This window comes from Eptesicus fuscus, chromosome 15, assembly GCF_027574615.1.
Source record: "Eptesicus fuscus isolate TK198812 chromosome 15, DD_ASM_mEF_20220401, whole genome shotgun sequence".
Taxonomy (NCBI): domain Eukaryota; kingdom Metazoa; phylum Chordata; class Mammalia; order Chiroptera; family Vespertilionidae; genus Eptesicus; species Eptesicus fuscus.
The window spans coordinates 32,279,734-32,299,238 of NC_072487.1; the positions used below are offsets into that span (position 1 = coordinate 32,279,734).

The following is a 19,505-nucleotide window of genomic DNA, read 5'->3' on the forward strand; positions in this document are numbered from 1 at the left end:
CAGCAGCATCAGCATAACCTCGGACTTGGTAGAAATACAAACCCTCGGGTATCACCCAGACCTACTGAATCAAAGACTCTGGGGGTGGGCCCAGTGATCTGTGTTTAATAAGCCCCCAGATGATGCTGATGCAGCTTGAGAACCACACGTTTAGACTTCGGGCAAGGGCCTTAGGGATCAGACAGACCAGGCTGGAAGCTCGGTCTCACTATTTACTGACTGTGCCAATTTGGCTGAATTACTTGACCTCTCTGAGCTTCTGTTTCTTCCTCAATAAGAAAAGAAAAAAATGTTGCTTCCTGAATAAAAAACAAGGTAATACCTAATTTAGGGATATGTCAAGGATAAAATGAGGTCCTATGTTATAAAATACAACCTGTGTTTGTGCCTGTAATTGTAAGAACACACAAAACGATTGTGTTTATGACACGAGCATGATGGGTCCAGTCATGCCCTGAGACACATTGGATGGTCAGCATAGCAAAGCTTCTCATTATTGGGCCAATCTCCCTTTGCTCAGTTCAAACACTCCTTTAATTCCCAGGACTTCAATTCCCAGTAGTCCTATGGAAAAAGGAGGAAATTAGGAGGAAAAGGGGGCAGGGAGAGAAAGAACTAACACTCTATGGGAGCTAGTTTTCTGACCCACAGACAGAGCCCAGAGTAGAGGGCCACATCGATTTAATTCCCTTTGTTCAGTGCTTGGCCCAGAATATTCCCCCAGAGGCAGAGTTTTTTGGTTTGCTTGTTGCAAGGTGAGGGAAAGGGGCCTAGAGAGGTGAGGACATGTGGGGGCTCCTATCAAGGGAGAAGCGATTAGCACACTTGAGCATGTTTCACAGGTCGAGTCTGGAGGGTCTCATGTTAAACGCAGACCAGGGTTTCTTAGTGTTGGCTCTGTCAATATTTTAGGTCAGATAATTCTTTGCTATGCAGCTGTCCTGTCCATATTTAGCAGCATCCCACGTCTCTACCTACTAGATGCCAGAGCCCCCTCATCCTTCCTCACAATGGTGACAGCCAAAAGCATCTCTAGAAAATGCCAAGTTTCCAGGGGGTAGAGGGTGGACAATGACCAAATCTCCCTGGATTGAGAACCATCGGTCTAGAGAATCTACTAGACAGTACCCTAACTCAAACAGTTTTAACAGCTTCCATTTATTGAGCATTTACAAATATTACCCTCCTTCTCCATGCTCATAATACAAGGTGGTTTCTTATTACCTACACTTCACAGTTGAAGAAACTGAGGCTCAGACAGTTAAAGGAACTTGTCCTAAATCCTACAGCTGGTAGATCTGGGCTTCCGACTGAGATTGGTCTAACGCCAGTGCTCATATAGTTCAGATACAACATTCCCTCTCTCTGGAAAACCAAGGATTTCTTCCTTTCTTTAATGTAAGGAAATTCTTCTCAAGTCAACTCAAGTGCAAAAATATTTATTGAGAAGCCATGAGAAGCACAAGAGAAAGCTAAGATGTCGCTCCTCCCAAGGAGTTCTCCTATCGATGTCATTGGGATGATCAGACTCTCACACAACACAATATGGGGCCATCTGAGTCTGGGTTCAAGCAAGCATTTGTGAAGTAGAATTCTGTGAATTGAATGCCCTTTGTGTATGTCTGCCTCATGTGTCCTTTCAGGGGAATCCTGATTATAAAAAAAGGGAGGAGGAAGGAAGCCTCAAAGTTCGCAGGATATACCAGACACATGGCCTATGGAACATTAATTCTCTTGCCGTGGGGCGGGCTGTGGGTTGCTTTTAGCCAAGCACTCAGTCATCTTTTTTCTGGCTCGCTGCATGAAGTCCACCTTTCCCCTTTCCCTTCGTATGGCAGTGTACTCATAAGCCTTGAGCTTGCTGTAGTAATCGGAGAATTTGTTGTAGAGGATGGAGATTGGCATCCCGTTGAGGATAATCCCAAAAGCGATGCAGAGGAAGGCAAAAAGCCTGCCCAGGTGGGTCTCTGGGTACATGTCTCCGTAGCCCACAGTGGAGATGCTCACCTGTATGGGAAGGAAGGCAGGGTTGAGTTGTTAGCCCCGTGAGGGAGGAGGAGAAAGGGATGGGACAGGCAGGGAGTAATCTGTCTCCCTAAAGGTGCACATGAGTCATATAAGATCTCCCCATGGAGGCAGCACTAGGAGGTACCGGGACATTTGCCTGCAGGACCCCTGTCATGGAAAGAACACAAGCTTTGGGGCTTCAAGACTTGGGTTTAAATCCTGACTGCCACTTCTAAATGTTCTTTTTTTTAAATTTCTTTTTTGATTAAGGTGTTACATATGTGTCCTTATTCCCCCATTACCCCCCACTCACGCCCTCACCTCCCCTGTTGTCTGTGTCCATTGGTTAGGCCCATATGCATGCATACAAGTCCTTTGGTTGATCTCTCCCCCTTCCCCCCACCCTCCCCTACCTTCCCTCTGAGGTTTGATGGTCTGATTGATGTTTCTCTGTCTCTGGAACTGTTTTTGTTCATCAGTTTATGTTGTTCATTATATTCCACAAATGAGTGAGATCATGTGATACTTATCTTTTTCTGACTGGCTTATTTCACTTAGCATAATGCTCTCCAGTTCCATCCATGTTGTTGCAAATGGTAGGAATGCAGGAGAGAGAATACCTGTACTGTAAAGGGTGTTGTGAAGAGCATTTAAGACAATGTGTATAAAGTCCCTGGTGTAGCAAGGGCTCAATAAATGTTAGGCTTTGCTCCCTCCTCAGCCAGAGCCAGCTTTAGCACTGGGGCCCTGAGTTTGCCTAAATGATACACATACTGAAAAGAGCTCAGGCTTAGAATCAGTCAGACCTGGGTTCAAGTCCTAAATCTGACCCTTCCCAGCAGAGTGTCCTTGGATAAAACATTCAGAGTCTCAGCCTTGGTTCCTTCCCCTGATACAGGAGGATATTACCTAACTCTCAGGATCCCTGTGAAGACTAAGTGAGAAAACAAATATCAAGTGCTTAACACAGTGTCAGGCACACAAAAGACACTAACCAACCTCCTCTGTGGTCCTTCTCTCATCTTTAAAATGGAGACAATTATAACACCTTTCAGAATTATGTCATTCTAATGAGTTATTTTATATAAAGGTGCTTTACTTACAAATGTTTGGAGAAACATATTCTCATTATGTTGTGAAGGGATTTTTTAAAGACATCACCAACCAAAGATAGTTCACTCTGCATGAAATCCTTCCCAAACTCTCATCACCGTGCTTTAGATTCCACTAAGTAGAGATTCATTTAGGTTGACAAGCTTCCGTTTTAATATGCAGATCCATGGAACTAGTTATGTCAGGTTAGTGAGAGAGAAACCTAGGAAAAGCTCTTGGGGCTTGTTTTACTTCTTTACTTTTTATGCCTCATGTACTAAGACTCCCTTTATCTCCAGACTATTGGCTACATGAGGCAGGGCTGCTGCCTACAGTTGTAAACACTGTGCATTGCACAACTCCAGGGGGCACTGTGGGCTTCATGGGTTTGTGTTGTTGTTGCCACAATTTCCCAGCAGGTGGCAGTAAAATGTGCAAAGTCATCCTGTTGCCCTGTACCAAAATGGCCTTTACTTTAGAAATTCAAACTTTATTATTGTTTATAATGTAAGGGTTAGTTTGAGCTTAGAATGAGTGTGATTGGTTAGGTAGAATGAAATGAAGAATTGAGCCAGCTGGGCAAATCTGATGGAGCTGATAAGAACAGGAGCTCCTTCCAGCCCTTAAAAGAAAGCTGGCACCTCCCCTTTGGGGCGGGTGACCCACCACCTCTCACTGCTCCATCTGTGGTGAGAGACCTGCTGAGGGATGGACTGTCCTTCCCTCAGGTGGAAGAACACAAGTAAGCATCTAAGAGAGGCAGAATGGTGTAGACTAGGTTAAGGAGACAAGCATGGCACTAGGCTATTTGGATCTGAATCCACTTCTCAGATATGTGACTTGGGCAAGTCACCTACATTGTCTCTGCCTCCATGGCCACTTTTGCAATGAGGGGAGAATAACACTACCTCACAGAGTAGTTGTGGGAATTGAAGGAGTGCCTGACGCGGGGTGTGTGAGTGATAATGTTAGTTCTTAAGCTCATTAGACTGACAGGCTGTGGAAGCAGGTCCCTCTTGGCTCCTGCAGAATGCTCCGAGGGCGACTGGCTGGGGCACACACTCGCTCCAGGACAGAGTCTCTTTTTCCTACCTTCTGGATCAAAGGTGATGAGAGGCCATGATCAACTGAGAGTGTGGATTAATCTCCAAGTATGCTTGTGTGTGTGTGTGTGTGTGTGTGTGTGTTTCCTGTCACTGGCCACAGAAGAAGTAAAACAACCTAAGTCAGATAGATCTCTGTCAGAACTGAACATATGTCAGTAATAGCATCACTCACACCTCTGTATTGATGTTTGGTTAGTCTCCATTGCCTGGAGGAGGCCTAAGGGGGGTTTGGATAATAAGGGTGAGGGACAAGAAGGGTAGAGTTAGAACAGGAAGCTTCCATGAAAGGCCAAAGCTGAGGCTTTTAGGTGAACCAGTCCTTCAACGGTGCAGGATTGGGGGAGGAATAGGATGCAGAGGAAGGAAAAAAAATGAGACAAAGTGGCTTTTTAAACTTCTGATCAATCCTGATACTGGCCTTGCTTCACTCCCAAAGCAACTTCATTTCTTTCTTTTTTCTTTTTTGGCTGAACTTTTAGTGAAAAGCTAAAAGCAAAGCGAATTGGCTTAAGGAAGATTAAATATTTGATGTGCATAATACAGTCTAAATATCTTTGTATATCTTGGATCTCTTGTTTTTAGAGAAAAGCTCTCTCCTGCTAGGGGGCTCCGTATGACGGGTATGGAAGAATTTGTTCAAAATGCATAGCTAATTTATTCCTTGTCGGATTTGTGGATAATTTAACTCAACCAGTGATCTGGGTGCTCCTTGGCTCCAAGAGGAACTCGGGATTCCTTGGCTTTAGATTACTTTCTCTCCATGTTCCATAGGCCACACCATTTCTCCCTGGATGAGCATTAAACATTGAAGGCCCCAGACTGACCCATATGAGTTTGCAGATTGAGTTCTCACATTAGCACGAATTGGGTTTGGAAATGTGGCCAACATTTCTACAATCCATCTTTTTTAAAAAACAAAACACAACAGCAGCTTTATTGAGGTATAATTTGCATAATATGAAATTCACTTGTTTCAAGGGTACAGTTAAATGATTTTTAGTGAATTTACAGAGTTGAGCAATCATCACTAAAATCCAACTTTAGAACATTTCCATCACCTCAAAACATCCCTTGTTCCCATCTGTCACTAGTCTGAATTCCCATCTCCAGTCCCACGTAACCACTAATCTACTTGCCTTCTTTGTAGATTTGCCTCTTCTGGAAATTTTATCTGGCTTCTTTCACTCAGCCTAATGTTTTTGAGGTTCATCCAGTTTGTAATATGTTCTATAATCCATCTTAATATCCTGAAAAACTGGCTGGCTCAGCCATTCTGTAAACTGGAAACTTACCATTCCATTGAAAACTTACATATTTTCCCTAGCCTTTGGGTCCCAAAAGCCAGAAAGTGACTTTCCCCTAGCTGCTCACCCACTAATCAGCAAATCTTGGCCTGCTAAACATTACAAGGAGGACAAGCATCCAATTTTTCTCCAAAGCTGTAGAATGGCTATACTTGAATTTCTCCTTCAACAAGGAATGTTTCTTTCATCATGAACTAGGCATGTATGAAACCTTGGCAGCCAGTAATCCATGAATCTTGGAATTATGATTCCAATGAATAAAACTGATTTTTAAAAATAATTAACATCCCTTCTAATTTTTCCAAAAAAAACCCCAAAAAACAAAAAAAACCCCTAAGACTAACATGTTCTGGCTAAAATCATTACATACCTCAGTCCTTCAAAGGATTTAGCTTCAAAGGCTATACTTAGCCAACCCATGCCACTGTTGCTACAAATATTTTAGGAATTCCTCTTTGGGATTATAATCTGCCCAGAGGATTCAGTGGAATGACCTTGAAACAAGTGGTCTTATTGGGCCACAATTAGGGCACAGTTATCTGATGGCCTCACCTTGAGGGTTAACTTTAGATGCTAATATTAAACTCAAGGGTCTAGACTATTTAAAAATATTGAATCTACTCTCAAAAAGGTAAAGATTAAGCATGATTAGAATGAAGCAAATAGACATGTCACAGACTCTGAAGATAGTTTTTCAGTGAAATTCAAAGACTGTTTTGACCAGCGGAAGCACTGTTAGAATCACGTCATAGGTGACCACCTGGAAGAGAACAACCAGCTCCTCTATATATTATAGGTCTGACACGTACATAAATTGCACAATAAGGAGGAGGTGTGCAAAAGCTCAAGCAAGTTTGGGAGTCTATTAATCTACTCATAGAAAGGTACATAATAATACGATGCCCTCTGCATCTTCGGCTTACCTGGCACTTCTCCCTGCCCTCTACAATTCTCCTGGGCAAGTCATAATGGTCAAACAGGAACAGCACAGTTTAAAGAGAGAGAAGGGGACCACCCCCAAATCAGGAGACCACAAGATCAAAAGTCATAAAGGTGCCCAGTAGCCTTTGTCCATTGACAGCTCCTGCGCTAGTTCAGAAGGAGCTGGAACATGAATTACCTGCTGGGCCAGACATTTACCTGTTGTCTCTCAGTCCCAAGCCTGACATCCTTCTGAGCTGTATTTTGTAATTCTGCAACTGGGAGTCTGCAAACTACAATCCCCGAATTTCCTTGCCCACTGTCTTCTGCCAATGAGAGACACTGTTGGGAGGCTGGAAGGTGCGATGAGGAGATGGGAGTCTCTATAGCTGCTTCTGTTTCTGTCATCTCCCTCCAATAAGAGCAGATATATATGGCCCAGGCATCTTTCAGCACACTCGGCATCAACCTCATGGTGCTATCTCTGGGGTCCCTGCAACAGCTACTCAGAGGCTCCTCCTCCGTACGCCGTGGTTGGTAACTCTCCCTTCTCCTATTTGTTCCCCCAATTCTAGAGCTGACAGCTATTTCCTACATTTACCAATCTTTGGGTTATCTCAATTTCTCTTTTTGCTTCTAGCCCTCTAGCACCTATGTATCTATTTCCCTGCATCAAATTTCCTGTTTAAAATACCCACTCTGTTTTCCTGACTATAACTTCACTGATTCACTTTCCAAATGGTTCTCCTCAATGCATGCAATCAATCAATAACAATACATAATATAGTGCCCTGACCGGGTAGCTCATTTGGTGAGAGTGTCATCCCCATATGCCAAGGTTGCAGGTTCAATTCCCAGACAAGAACCAACCAAAGGATGCATAAATAAGTGGAACAACATGTTGATGTTTCTCTCTCTCCCTTCTCTCTTTCTCTCTCTAAAAATCAACAAAGATTAAAAAAAAATAAAAAATAAAATAAATCTCAATGATCTCATAAGTACACCCATTTGCAAGGAAATGATATCATGCTTTAGGAAACCAAAGAGAGGAGCAAGGTCTCTGGGGCTCAATTATCAGATTCCTCAGCCAGAGGTACATTTTCTTTTTGAAGAGTCTCTGTTAGTTTCTGGAGGAATGAGTTCATGACATAGTTTCCTGTTTGGTTTCCACAGTTTTAACTTGCTCTGAAAGCTCAGAAGGAAATGGTTTGTTGAACAGCCCATTTGCCCTTTTCTACGTGAAAACAGCCACACTGGAGGCCAATGAGTACAGCTTCATCATAGAGCTCATTGTTCTGGTTGAGCTGTGCCATGCATTTCCCACACCAGGCAACCCTGAGAGGTCAGCAAGCCTGGGCCTCTTCATCTAAACACCCAGAAGCTGTCCCAAGATAGGACAGCTGACCCTTTTGTATGTCCCACAGTCTCTCTCCCCAGTAGAGAAGGAATCACTTCTGTTTTATTTCTCCCCAAATGAATCTGGAAGCAAAGGTTATTGCTTCCATGTGATAAAGACGATTAACTAGTCAAATATGGTAGCTTCTATTTATTGTGGATGTACTACAGGCTAGCATCTTACATATGTTTCCTATTACATTAGCGCTCACAAATAACCGCCATTTGACAGCTGAGTGGGACGGGTCTATTTTATACCCAAATGCATGAGTGTTTGCAGACATGAGTGTCCTTGTGGGATTTGTTTTGCAGCTGTAGGAGAATTCACAGCAATGAAAATTATTATATTCCTCTTAAAACCATGAGTTGAGCAGAGGAAGGTCCTTGGCAGAGAGAGAGGGAAGATTATTAAAAGAAATTCATATTTGGGGTTGTCTGGAAGCACTAAAAACATAGAAGAATGGATTAGAGAATCTAATGTGGGTGAATATACTGCAAGGGATATAGCACTGGAATGGTGGAAGAAAATATCAGTCCTATCATTATTTACCTCATCCTTGAAATTTCCGTGTGTGAGTGTATGTTTTCTGATGTGTATAATATAGTTGAGCAGGAATATCTTATTGCAGTAGAATGATTGTGCTTCTGAAACTAATTCTTTGTATCTTCCTTTATCCAAGCTATTTGCCTATAACTTTACAGAGCTTCTCTATAGTGGGTGGGTTAACCTACCCTGCCCTTTGACTCTGAGTTTGGTCTTGTGACTTGCTTTGGCCAATGGGTTGAGCAAATGACATTAAAGAGAACCAATGGACACAGACACCAGGGGGATGAGGGCATGAATGGGATTGGGGTGGGGGGCAATGGGGGACTAAGGACACATACGTAATACCTTAATCAATAAAGAAAAGAAAAAAAAGAGAGAGAAGCTTATATAGTGCTTGCATGATTAGACTTTCTCTTTCTCTCTCTTTCTCTCATCCTTTGCCATGGATACATGTTTGCTGGAGAATGAAAGCTATCTAGCCTAGTCTCCTCCTTCATTCCAGCTATTAGCCAGCTATCAGATATGAGGCCAAATGAGAAGAACATTCTAGTTCAGTGGTTCTCAACCTTTCTAATGCCATGACCCTTTAATACAGTCCCTCATGTTGTGGTGACCCCCAACCATAAAATTATTTTCGTTGCTACTTCATAACTGAAATTTTGCTACTGTTATGAATCAAAATGTAAATACCTGTGTTTTCCGATGGTCTTAGGTGACCCTGCTAGCGGTTCTCAACCTGTGGGTCGCGACCCACAGGTTGAGAACCGCTGCTGTAGAGCCTAAGACCATCGGAAAACACAGATATTTACATTATGATTCATTAACATAACTAAGAATCTAGTTGAAACCAGCCTAAATTGATGACTCCCAAACTCATTAGCTAAAGATATGCTTGGCATTTTAAGCCATTAAGTTTTGGGGTGGTTTGTGAAGCAATATTATTGTGATAATAAATGTCTTAGAATCCTACCTAATAAAAGAGAAACATGCAAATTGACTATACCTCTGCTATGCCCACAAGCCACACCCATTAGCCAATCAGGAGTGAGTATGCAAATTAATCCAACCAAGATGGTGGTTAATTTGCATATCCAGGCGCAGAGCAAGACTGAAGACAGCATAGAAGGAAGCCAAGCACTGCAGAAGGAAGCGAAGCTGCAGAGAAGCAAGCGGGGCAGCGGAGAAAGGAGGGAAGCAGGCGGGGTGGTGGAGATGGCCGCAGGAAGCCCTATTCTTGCAGGAATCTTCCTGCAATGGGCCTCTAGTTTATGAATAAATTCTGATTGATCACAGGAGTGTGCACATGGGAGTGTGCTCAAAAATTTTAAATTATGAGATGTATGATAAATACAATGCTTGGAGACTATTCAATTAAAGTTACTTCTAGGATTCCACTTCTCAGATTCTCACATTTGTTTAGTTATATCTATTTATATGAGTTTTTTCTCATGGTTCAAATTTTACCTAAATGTCCTCTTCTCTATGAAGGCTTCTCTGTCCATCCATCAAACATAGATTTTGCCACCCAAGTCAATCTCGATCCTATTATTCTATTTTTTCCTTCATCTTTTTAAAATTTATTTTTTATTGTTCACTCAATCCTATTATTCTATACAAGACACACAAATATCTGAAATTACTTATTATTTTTCTCCATTAGAATATACACTCTACAAGTGAAAGAACTTCATCTTTTCTTTTTTCTATCACTTGGTATCTCTAGTGTTTAGAATACTACTTGGCACACTGGAGGTGCTAACAAATTCTTGCTCAATGAATGAATGCGATGGATTTTTGTGGGTTAGCATGAGGAGTTGGTCCTAATATTTTGCACCTTTTTACTTTGTATCCACATAAGGAAATAAGACATTTTGTCTGCATCATTTTGACAGTGTTCCTTTCTCTTTGCTCTACTGAGAATGCAAACCCTTAGTACACAATATGCAATGTTCGCAGAAGTATTAAGAACTGGGTTAATAAGACATCAGTCCTGGGGAATAGAGCAGCGCTTGAATGTTCAAAGGCAATTGCTCTTATAGATAGTTTAGAAATAAATACAAGTTATCAGTCTTTTATCTAATTCATAATGATTTTATTAGTATAAATAATTCTCAGAGAATAAAATGGGCAAAGGCCATTGATAAAGGCTAAGGTCGGGAAATGATAAGGTTGAAATGTACAAATTTTGGTTTGTGAAAATAGTGCCTGCTAGAGATAAATGCTACAAGAGAAAACTCATATTGGTAAAAGCAATCATTGATAAAATTTATTGTAGATAAAACCTGGATGTTGATTTAATTTTTATTGTTAAATTTATGGAAAATACTGGTCTTGAGTAAAATAATTTCAGCTAACATAAAAGGGGATCATTTGAAAGTTTTAAACATCATTGTTTATTATGCCAATCAAGAAATTAAATGGGGTCAAAGGGCATTCACTTCAGGGAATTTTAAAAAAAGGAAAATCCAGTATTGGCGACAAAAATTTTATACAAATCTTTCTGTTACTATATAAAAGGTAAGAACAAAGTCTTGTGGGTTAAAATTAAAATATTAAAGTGTCCACTAGGTCCAGCCTATATATACTAGTCTTCTAAGATATTTGAATGAATGAGAAGTTGGCTCTCTAAAACGTGGAATTATATCATCAGCATGTGGATTTGCTCTTTTCCTTTCCTACCTTACTCACCTCCAAAGTAAATGTCACTTGCTGGGGAAAAATCACTCTCTATCAGCTCCATCTGTACATACAGTTTACCTACCATGGAGATGACCTTTGTCATTTGGAATATGATCAGAGGGGTGGCATTTGGGTAGCTTGTTTGGAAGAGCCTAACGTCACCCCTTCACTGAAGAAAGCTCACAAGTCCTGTAGGGCATTTGAGCTCTCCATCCTCCCCTGGTAGAGCCGAGGACACTGAGGGTGGGAGTGAGGGAGTGAGGTTTCACAGCTCATTATTTAGGGTCACCGGTAGTTAGTACCAGAACTGTTACAAGAATCAAAATAGAAATCTTCCTTCCATCCCACCAAATTACATTGTTAGCAGCCCTGGGTTGGTTCATCTCAGAAGTTCACCCAAGACTTCGGGTTCCGACATACCCAATGTTAATGTTGAAAATACTGACTTTCTAGAAAAACTTGTTATGTTTGCTTAATGTCTTTAAAGGTATTATAATAATCTACTTAAGAAACTACAAGGAACAGGCTGACAGGTGTCAGAGGGGAGGAGAGTAGCTAAAGAACATACATGCATAGCCCAGGGACACAGACAACAGTGTGGTGAAGGCTGGGGGTGGGGTGGCGGGGGCTGGGTGTAGGTGGGCAAAGGGGGGAAATGGGCGGCATCTGTAATAGTGTCAACAACAACAAGAAAATATGGAAACCATATACCTAGTTCTTTCCTGTGCACACATGCCAGCTTACTCACTGCCCCAAGAAGACCCAGTCAGCATTTCTAGGACTTAGGGATTTTTCAGGGATTTAGTCTAGCATCCCAGAAATACAGATATGAGAGTAGATGGCATAAATGGTTATGAAAAGGCAAACTATAGAAAGAAGTGACAAAAGTAGCTAGTATATTCACTGTTCAAGGCCTGCAGACGAGCTAAAGCAAGGGAGAGGTGGTGCTGGGTGTGGCTGGGGCGTGGGTTTTGCACTTGGACCGGTTTGGGCTTCAGTCCTCTCTCTGGATTTAGCTGTGTGTCTGCACTCAAACTCTGGCACCTCAGTTCCTCTCTCTATAAAATGAGGCAATCATTTCAGGTCATGAAAGAGTTTCCGTGACACTGGAGCAAGTTTCAGTTTTAGATGCTCCTTTACTCACTTAGTTTATCTAGAACCAATGGGATTTCAGTGAAGGTGACAGTGTTCAGCCAAGTCTCACTTTCTCTCCGCAATAAACATACTGTTTCCTTACACACACACACACACACACACACACACACACACACACACGAACAACAATCACAACAACAAAAAACGGAAATCACTTCCAGCTTGTCCTGATTTAAATAGAAATAGTGATCAAAACCACCACCTTTGGTGAAGATAAAGTTATCAACTACTTAGGATAATAGACGTTCAATGAGCGGCAATCAGCAACAAGAATGATGATCAGGAAGCTTCCCACAGACACCAACAGTGAATTCTTAAAATCTGCCTGGTCAGGGTTTTAAAACTAAATCTGGATTTGGAGATTCTTAGGGCCAAGTCAAATTCAGTTCCTTACTGGACTACAGTGTCTCTGTCTTTCCAACCCTCTACAACCCATCTCTGTTTTTCGTTAGCTGGAGGCAGCAATGGGACGGTCCTTTTGCAAGGCCAGGGGAAGAGCAGGGGATGAAGACAGGGAGCTGAGAGCCAAGGAATGGGAGGGCCGTGAGGAGAGCAGGCAAGCCCAAGGCCCCGGCACTCACCGCGGCCCACCACCAGGAGTGCGGGATGCTGGTGAAGTTGGTGCCGGGCACGTCGTGCTCCACGGAGTAGACGGCAGCGGAAAAGGAGAAGATGCCCATGGCGATGAAGAGCAGCAGGCAGCCCACCTGCTGGTAGCACTGGCGCAGGGTGAAGCCGAAGGCGCGCAGGCCGGTGGAGTGGCGCGCCAGCTTGAGGATGCGGAAGATGCGCATGAGGCGCATGACGCGCAGCACCTGGCCCACCTTGCCCACCGTCTCCAGGTCGTGCTCCCGGGGGGAGCCCTTGCCGCGCCGCTGGTCCTCGTCCGCGAAGCACTCGAGCAGCAGCTGCAGGTAGAGCGGCAGGATGGCCACCAGGTCCACCAGGTTGAGGGCGCTGCGCGCGAAGCGGCGCAGGTCGGGCGTGGAGGCCAGGCGCAGCAGGAACTCGAGCGTGAAGAAGGCGATGCACAGCACCTCCACGTGCTCCAGGGCCGCCCAGCGGCCGCCCTCGGCCCGCGGGTGCATCTCCTCCACCGTGTTGAGGGCCAGCGCCACGATGGAGACGAGCACGAAGAGGCTGGAGGCCACGCCGATGGCCTTGGCGGCCACGGACGAGAAGGGCTTCTCCATGAGGTTCCAGAGGCGCTGGCGCTGCGGCCCGCAGAAGCGCACGTCGCGGAAGAGCTGCTCGGCCTCCTCGGCCTGCGCCTGCGCGCGCAGCTCGCGCTGGATCTTGAGCTGCTCGCTCAGCTCGTCGCGCCGCTCCTCGAAGCAGATGCGGCAGCAGCGCGGCGTGTACTTGAGCCGCACGCCCCAGTAGCCCAGCTCCTCCAGGAAGCCGCGCGGGCACAGCGCGTCGCACACCAGCAGCACCCCGCACAGGTAGAAGTTGTAGACCAGCTGGAAGACGGCCGGGTCGCGATCGAAGAAGTACTCGTCCGTCCGCGCCTCGTAGTCGTCGCACAGGCCCAGCTGGCGGCCGCGGCCGGTGCAGGCGGCCAGGCGGCCGAGGCGCGTCTTGGGGTAGCAGGCCAGCTGGGCGTAGTCCAGGTGGTAGCTCTGGCCGCCCACGTTCACGTTCAGCGTGGAGCCCTCGCCGCGGCCCTCCGCCTGGGCGGTGGTGGCCTCCTCTGGCTGCTGGTCTTCCTCGGCCAGCTCGGCCAAGTCGTCTTTCCACTGCCCCTCCTCCTCCTCCTCCTCCCCATCCTCGTCCTCCTCGATGTAGTAGTTATAGTTGCCCTCGGTCCACGCGGGGATGCTGGCCTGGGAGCCGGAGCGGGCCGCCAGGGAGCAGATGCTCCCGCGGTGCTGGCTGTTCCCTGAGTTGGGTGCATCGTTCCCCTCCGCGGTAGCCCAGGGCTTGTAGCTCCAGGACCGCCTCCTCTCACTGTTTTTCAGCATGGCTGCGGGAAGCAGGTCCCTTGCTTTTCCTTCCTGCCTGTTGTAGGGTCCCCAGCTTGCTCACTGCCACGAGGCGGATGGATCATATGCCCTACACCTAGGACCGCAGACGAGGGTCCCAGACGCGGCCCTCAGGCACTGGTCAGCGCAGCCCAGGCTGCTGGGCCTGAACACATACGCACACGGCTGTTGACTGCTCTAATCTTGCTGAGGAGGAAGAAGCAAGTCTTAGAAGGGATTTAGATCCTCTTAGTCTGTTTCCTCCCCGTGCCCCTCCACCCCGTGACGTAGGGGATGATTATGTGGTCTTAAGTCTGTAGATAATCGGAAAGTGGCAGAGATTATTGCTAATAAAAATGTGGGCCACCCATTAGGCCTTCCCTTAGGAAGTGCTGGGGGTACCTATGCTGAGATGACATGAGCTGAATTAGCTAGAGAATATAGCTCAGTTTCTGTTCTTTGTCTCTGTCTCTTTCTTACCCTCCCTTCTCTTAAAGGTAGAATCCCAGGACTGGTGGGTAGATGTTCTTGGGGCCTTGCAGCCCTGCTCGCTGCTGTATTAGGCCATAGGTGACGGTGGCCTAGACTTCCTTCCAAGAAAAAGGTCTCCATCACTCTTCAAGACATCACTTTTTTTTTTTTTTAAGTCTCTTTTCATATGTAAGGCACTGTCCTAGATGCCAGAGATGGGAACCCTGTGCTAGATGTGGAGGCACAGTTGCAGCCCTCAAGCTGCTCCTGGCTTTATAGGCGATCTAAATCTGCAAGCACAATAAAAAAGCAAGAAAAAAGATCGGGGTATCAGAGGAGAGCAAGGGATTTGCTTTGAGCAGGGAATTTGTTTTTAAATTCAATTTATTTTGGTTAGCTAATACATGCGGTACAAAAGGTACAAAGGTGCATTATGGTAAAAAAATTATCTCAACACGAACTTACAGCTATCAAGTGGGCCTCTGAGGAGGCAAGCACTGTTAGTACTTTCTGGTTAGCCTTCAAGACATCTTCTGAACACATACAAGCAAAGACCTGTCTCCATCTGTCATCTGAATAGCTCTCTATTGTTAACACAAATCACAGTGTGCAATACACTTTGCTCTTTCCAATTAACCATATGTCTTAGAGGTGTTTTATATCTGAACATAAATATCTGCCTCATTTTGAAAATATCTACTTGGTAGTCTGGTAGTGATAGGCATTCTACCTGTGCTCTCGTAAACAACGGAGCAATGAATAACCTTACACATACATTGCTTCATACATATTAAGATATATGAAGGATAAATTGTTGGAGGTGGAATTACTAAAAACCTCACAGGTGTAATATTGACTGGTAATGCCAAGTTTCCATCATAAAAGTTTACCAATTTACAACTCTCCATCACTATCTGAGAGTGTATTATCGCATTTCATGAGCCCCTCCTATTTCATAGGTGAAAAATGTGTGGGCTAATTTTATGTTTCTCTTATGAATGCATTTGAACATCTTTTCATGTGATTAAAAGTTGTTGTATTTCTTTTTTCTATTTCCCATTGAGTTGTTGGTATTTTCTTATTGATTTGTCGGAGAGCTTCATATATCATGAAAACAGACCTTCTGCCTGTGATAGGAACTACAAATATATTTTTCTGAGTTTATTTTATGACTTCTGGGTGTATGTCACGCTAGAAGTGTTTTCACCTCTCTAATTCTTTAAAACATTTCTTCTTACGGTTTCATTTTTCACAGTTAAGGATTTGATCCATCAGGAATTAATTTTGATGTTAAGAGTGAAATAGAGACCCAACTTTATTTTTCAGCTTTTTTTTTTTTTTAAATCCAGAGGGCTCAACACATTAATTGAATAACCTGTTTTCTCCTCGCTGATTTGTAGTGCTATCTTTATCATGTAAAGTTCAGTTTTAACTCTACTTCAAAGGTGTTGGGGCAGGTGACAGCTGCCACAGGGTCTGTACCTGCTAGTATAACATTTGCTGATGTTGTTTAGCTTCCAGTAGGGCTCAGACCTACAGGCTTCAAATAAAGCCTCTCACCAGGACTGGCCTTCAAGTTCCTCGGTGTATTTCCCGTGTTCTCCTGTGGGCATACAATATTGATGTTTCTCCAGCCACATACTTAACAGTTTTTCCAATTCCATCTCTTCTTTACATTATGCCAACTGCTGTCACAACTGTTTTCATATGTTACATAAATTCACTATTTTCCTCAGAATCAATTATCCTGTGTAATAAAGTGCTAATATGCTAATTAGACTGACCAAGCAGAACGGCCATCCAGACGACCTTCCGGACGAAGCCGGGGCTGCGAGGGCCGAGCCCCTTGCACGAATTTCGTGCTTTGGGCCTTCAGTACTATTATAAAGTGGAAAAGTATCATTATTTTCATATTTTTAATGTTCTCTCTTTCCATTGCAATCATACAATACTCTGTATTTAAACTTTCAATAGTCTTGTGCCTTTTGCACTTGAAAACAATGGAGTGAGTAATGTTTGTCCGGCATCTCAAAGCCACGCTCCAGCACCAGGACCGTGCCGTTGAGTGGGGAATATTGCTTTGATGAGCACACCGAGGTGACTCTTACAGCCCCCGGCGTCTGTTGGTGTGGACCTGTTGCTTAGGTTTTGCTCTGGTGTGTCTGTAGGTAAGTGCAATGGTAGGTGAGCGTCCATATGTGGAAACACTTTGTGACAAAGAACTGCCCGGCCGTGGACGGGTTTGTGCAGACAGCGGTGAGCTCCTCCTCTCTGGGTGCAGTTAAGACTCCGTAGGGCTGCTGTAGAGGGGGATCTGCACGGGTGGAAAGTGGGCTGGATGACCTTTAGGCCCTTTCTGGCTTGAAATCACCAAGTTTCTAAGTTTTTGCTTAATGTCCCATTTGTCTTGAATTCCCTCCTGCTCTTCTCTTAAGTCCTTGTTCTTGAAAGTCAGCTGAGACAGCATCTTCCTCTCTCAGCGATCCTTCTCTGACATCTTTCTTTCCCCAAGATGGGTAAGCTGCCCCTTCCCAGTGTCTCCTTGAAAACACATACTACTAACTTACACTACAAGTCCCTTATTTTAACAGTGATTTAAAATGTTTTTCATTATAATAGTTACATAAGTACATTATAGGAACATTTTAAAAATAGCAGAATGCTGATAATTGATATAATGATAATAGTAGCCTGCCCACATACTGTACTATGATAATGCTTGCAGCAGCCTATCATGTGGGTGCTAGAGTTATTCCTATTTCACAGATGAGGAGCTGAGACACAGAAGTTAAGTGTCTTGCCCAAGGTTACACAAAAAGTATCTGAAGGAACTGGCTTTTGCTCCAGACTAACCATCATGCTATAAACAGCATATACATAAAACCCACCTATAATCCAATCTCACTGTCCAAAGACAATCCTATTCATATTTTAATCTGCCTCCTTCCATTTAATCACACACATACACACATTTAACATGCTTGTGGTCATGCAGGATATGAAACTATGTATCCTGCCTTTCTCATATAACATTTTAACATAGCATTTTAATATTAAAAAAACACTTTGCAAACATTATCTTAAATGGTTACAAAATATTCTATATTGTGGATGTACCATCAATAACTTTACCAAATCTCTTTTATTGAAATAGACAGTTTGTAATAGTCCACTATTATGAATAATGATGTAGTGAAAATCTTCATGTTGGAAAGGTTGGCTTATTGTTATTTTGTATTCTGGGTTATTCCTTGAGATAATTTTGCCAGACTTTTTTTTTTTTAAATATATTTTATTGATTTTTTACAGAGTGGAAGGGAGAGGAATAGAGAGTTAGAAACATCGATGAGAGAGAAACATCGATCAGCTGTCTCTTGCACACCTCCTACTGGGGATGTGCCCGCAACCAAGGTACATGCCCTTGACTGGAATCGAACCTGGGACCCTTGAGTCCGCAGGCCGACGCTCTAGCCACTGAGCCAAACCGGTCAGGCCTGCCAGACTTTTAAGGCCATTCTCCTTTGATGCTCATCCTTCCCATGAGCTTGCTGTTCATGCTATTTAGGATACTTTCTCCACGCCATCCTGTCTCCTCTTCCTCTGGCTAACTAACTGCTCTTCATCATTTAATAGACAGAGGGCCCTCCTCCATCCTCTCCTCTAGGATAGCCTTCCCTAATCACCCAAGGCTGAACTCAGCTCCCCTCACAAGTGCTTCTGTAACACCTCCACTTTACCCCTCACAGCACTTCACAAGACGTGACTGTGTAAGTTTCAGAAGGGCCGGACAGTGTCTGCTTTGTTCAGCGTTTCCCCCATGGATCTAGTCCAGTGCCTGGCATATAGCAGGCACTCAAAAAACATTAGCCGCGACATTAAAATATTTCATGCATATTGCCAACTCGCTTTCCTATTTGCCTCCGTTTACACTTTTACCAATAAAATATGGGAGTGCCTCTTTCACAGTAGCTTAGCTAGAATATCATTACTGTTATTGTTACTTGCTAAATCGGCAGGTGAAAATGGCATTACGTTTTCGTTTTTACCAACTCGATATTAATTATGTATTTATATGTTCCCCGCTGGCCTCCAAAGTCTTCAAGAGTAAAGGCAATCTTGTCTTTGTGACCCCAGCACCCAGTAGAGTGTCAGTATGTAGCCGATTATAAACATACGTATTGAAAGGATACAAGATCTCTCTGTATCAGTTCTTACCCTGCATTGAATCTATAATTATCTCAACAGGAAATGTTAACAAAGACTTGCTGCTCTGTGCTGACCTAACCCTCACCCCCGCTTGGAAGGGAGAGAAAACTAGTGGGCTTTGAGGAGCCGTGGCTGGGGGTCCCACCTGCTTTCCTTGGGGACAGAGATTGATAGGCAGCAGGTACAACAGAGTGGATATTGAGATTCCAACAGTCTTGATTTTCCTTCTGGTTTCAAAGCTTTGGGTAAATTAACCACTTTTCGTTTCTGTGTTCTCGTCTGTAAAATGGGTCGTGGCGGACTGCCTGTTTAATAGAAAGGCCCCCCGATGACTGGCCTGCCTGTGCCGGACCCTGGCATATAGTGCTCATCAAAAGGCGGCCATCTCCCCCTCACCCAGCTGCCTCCCACCCCAGTCCTGATTGCTTACCTATAATACACAAATATACTTACTTTCAGCGCCTGTAACTTTGCACAGAAATAACGGTCACTTTCACAGTCCGCTACTAAAATTAATTCCTTTTTGTTAAGACAGTGCTAATAGAACTTTCTGTGTTGATAGAAATATTCTTATGGCTTAGAACCGTGGTCGGCAAACTGCGGCTCGCGAGCCACATGCGGCTCTTGGGCCCCTTGAGTGTGGCTCTTCCACAAAATA

The 19,505-nt window shown here is 44.0% G+C and overlaps 1 protein-coding gene across 1 annotated transcript; it reads right to left on the reverse strand.

Moving 5' to 3' along the window:
• Positions 1–1,725: 1,725 nt before the first annotated feature.
• KCNV2 (potassium voltage-gated channel modifier subfamily V member 2) lies at positions 1,726–14,170 on the reverse strand. The gene is made up of 2 exons (XM_008144978.3): positions 12,788–14,170; positions 1,726–2,007 (listed from the first exon to the last, which is right to left on the reverse strand). Exons 1-2 carry the CDS (start codon positions 14,168–14,170, stop codon positions 1,726–1,728), a joined length of 1,665 nt encoding a protein of 554 aa, XP_008143200.2.
• Positions 14,171–19,505: the final 5,335 nt, after the last annotated feature.

Coding starts and splice junctions, on each gene's coding strand:
- KCNV2 (XM_008144978.3), bottom strand. CDS start 14,170: ATGCTGAAAAACAGTGAGAGGAGGCGGTCCTGGAGCTACAAGCCCTGG. Junction 2,008..12,787: donor ACTCCTGGTGGTGGGCCGCG/GTGAGTGCCGGG, acceptor CTTCCCATACAG/GTGAGCATCTCCACTGTGGG.